At 48.8% G+C, this 2,144-nt stretch overlaps 1 protein-coding gene across 1 annotated transcript in view; it reads right to left on the bottom strand.

Annotated features, from left to right (window-relative positions):
- PLEKHB1 (pleckstrin homology domain containing B1) overlaps positions 1 to 2,144 on the bottom strand; it is a 15,815-nt gene that overhangs the window by 11,473 nt on the left and 2,198 nt on the right. Inside the window, exon 2 of the mRNA XM_018572553.1 lies at positions 113 to 265. Coding sequence (XP_018428055.1) covers positions 113 to 265 — 153 coding nt within the window. The remainder of the gene's footprint in view (positions 1 to 112; positions 266 to 2,144) is intronic.

Raw genomic sequence — 2,144 nt, forward strand, 5'->3', positions numbered from 1 at the left:
CCTGGTTGGTTAAAGCTTCTCTAAACACTCACCATTAGCATTGAAAAAATTAAAGGAAAGGATATAATTGGTTTCTTCCAACACAAACTAGAAACAAGACTGGAAGCCTCACCTCCACACTCCTGTCCCGATTGGACGTTCAAGCAGTTATATTTTAGGGTTATGCGTTCTTCTATGTTCTGCCGACTGTCATCAGGGTAATAGACCAGACCTCCGTCCATCCACAGGTCAAACCAGTGCTTCTTCCAGCGACGCAAAAGTGAACCTGCAGGGCGGGCAGAGTCACAGGGTTAGCCTTCTAGAACATATGGAGACACGCAACATCCATTAAAGTGGACATGCCATCATTTATCTTCCTCCACGTTACACCTAGCAGTGGCTAGTCGCATGCAGCTGGACCTGTTCTGTAATACTGAAGATGTTTCATAACTTTTCCAAGCCACTATTTCAGATCTGATGAGTGTCAGGTAGATACCCCAACATTTGTATCCACACAGGTAGCACAGGCTCCTTCATCCAATCACCATAGAATGTGTCAAGGCAAATGTTGATTGCCCTAGAACAGGATTGGATGCAGGGGCGTCCTGAGGCCGGGTGTCACCCCAGAATGGTTACCGGGTGACATCCCGCCGTGACGTCATCGCACATGTTGCGTGACGTCACTGCGCGAGAGCAAGATGGCGTCATCGCACATGCCTTATTGATACCTGCCGGCGGCCATCTTGGTGATGGACGCCGATAGAGAGGAGGGGACAGTCACCCAGCGGGCTAATGTATGCTGCCAGGTCCCCTCCTCTCTCCTGAAACCTTCAGGCTCTCGGGCCAAGATCGAATGCCCGACTTTTCAGAGGGGGTGACACCCCCCGCACCCCACTTGTGACGCCACTGATCGGATGTATGAAAGTTGTGGAACATCCCCTGTTCTAGTTACATAATCCCATCCCTTGTAACTAGAACAGGGAGTCCCACAACGTTCAAACCCACCATCCTGTTCGTGAACGATTAACATCTGCCTTGAGCCATTCCATGGTAATTAGGTTAAGGTGTCTGTGCTGAAGGTGTAGATATAAATGCCGGGGTATGTTGCCGACACTCATTAGAAATGGCTCAAATAAGCAACAAAACATCTTCAATATAACAGGAGAAGTCCAGTTGAATGTGTCTAACTTCTACTATTCCAAACCATCCACAGAGCTCAAGCCTCTGACTTTATGTCAGAGGCTTGTTGTATCTCTGACCTCACTGTGGTAGGTTACGCAGAGCAGCGGGGAAGCCCGCTGACGTGGGACCTAACATAGCTGTCATAAGCCGAATGGGAGGCTTTCCCCGCTGTGTACCCTTCTAGAAGCCGGTCTGAATGGACAGCTGACAGCTTTTTCTTCCATAATGGCACAGGAAGGCTCTGGCCAGTATAGGTTTCAAGACAATTCTGTGTGGTTTGGTGGTGGATCGGACTGTACTGGATGCTTATTGTCTCCATCTATAAAGAGAACCTGTTATTTTGACTAGTATGGGCAAAGCAGAGGTTCACTTCAAGCAGTTCTAGGTAGATGGGGCTCAGTTCACATGGCATTAACACAGGGATAAGTATCATCATTTAGGCCTGGTTCACACCTGGGCGTTGCTACGTGCTGTAAAACGCTCAACATGTGAAAACCAATGATTGCCTATGGGCATGGTTCCCACCTGGGCGTTTTACAGCGTGTAGGAACACGCTGCAAAACGACCCTACGCCAAAAGAAGTACAGGAAAGACTTTAACCAATTTAGTTGCGCTGGAAAAAAAAAAATATATATGTGAAATCACCAGCTGCAAGTACAGGAGCTTCTTTGGGGCGTTTTGCCGCGCGTTTCCATTGGTATTCCCGAGTGTGGATCGGGGTTAACAAAGCTGTAACCCCCGAGCCACACTCGGGAATACAGCGTACAGGTCTTACCTTGTCCGCGATCCCCGCTGTGTCCTCCGGCGGCTGCCGACTTCCGGGCTCCGTCCCTTGCGAGCGGCCGCGTCGCAGGGGGGCGGAGCCGGCGGGAAGTTTAAAAGTGAAACTAAAATAAAAAAAACAAATTGAGAAAATAAAGGAAAAAAAACAAAAAAAAATCATACCGCCAGTGAAACGCGCGTTTCACTGAACGGAAAAACGC

The sequence above is a fragment of the Nanorana parkeri genome, unplaced genomic scaffold (genome assembly GCF_000935625.1).
Source record: "Nanorana parkeri isolate BGI_ZX_2015 unplaced genomic scaffold, ASM93562v1 scaffold2065, whole genome shotgun sequence".
In the NCBI taxonomy this organism is placed as follows: Eukaryota; Metazoa; Chordata; class Amphibia; order Anura; family Dicroglossidae; genus Nanorana; species Nanorana parkeri.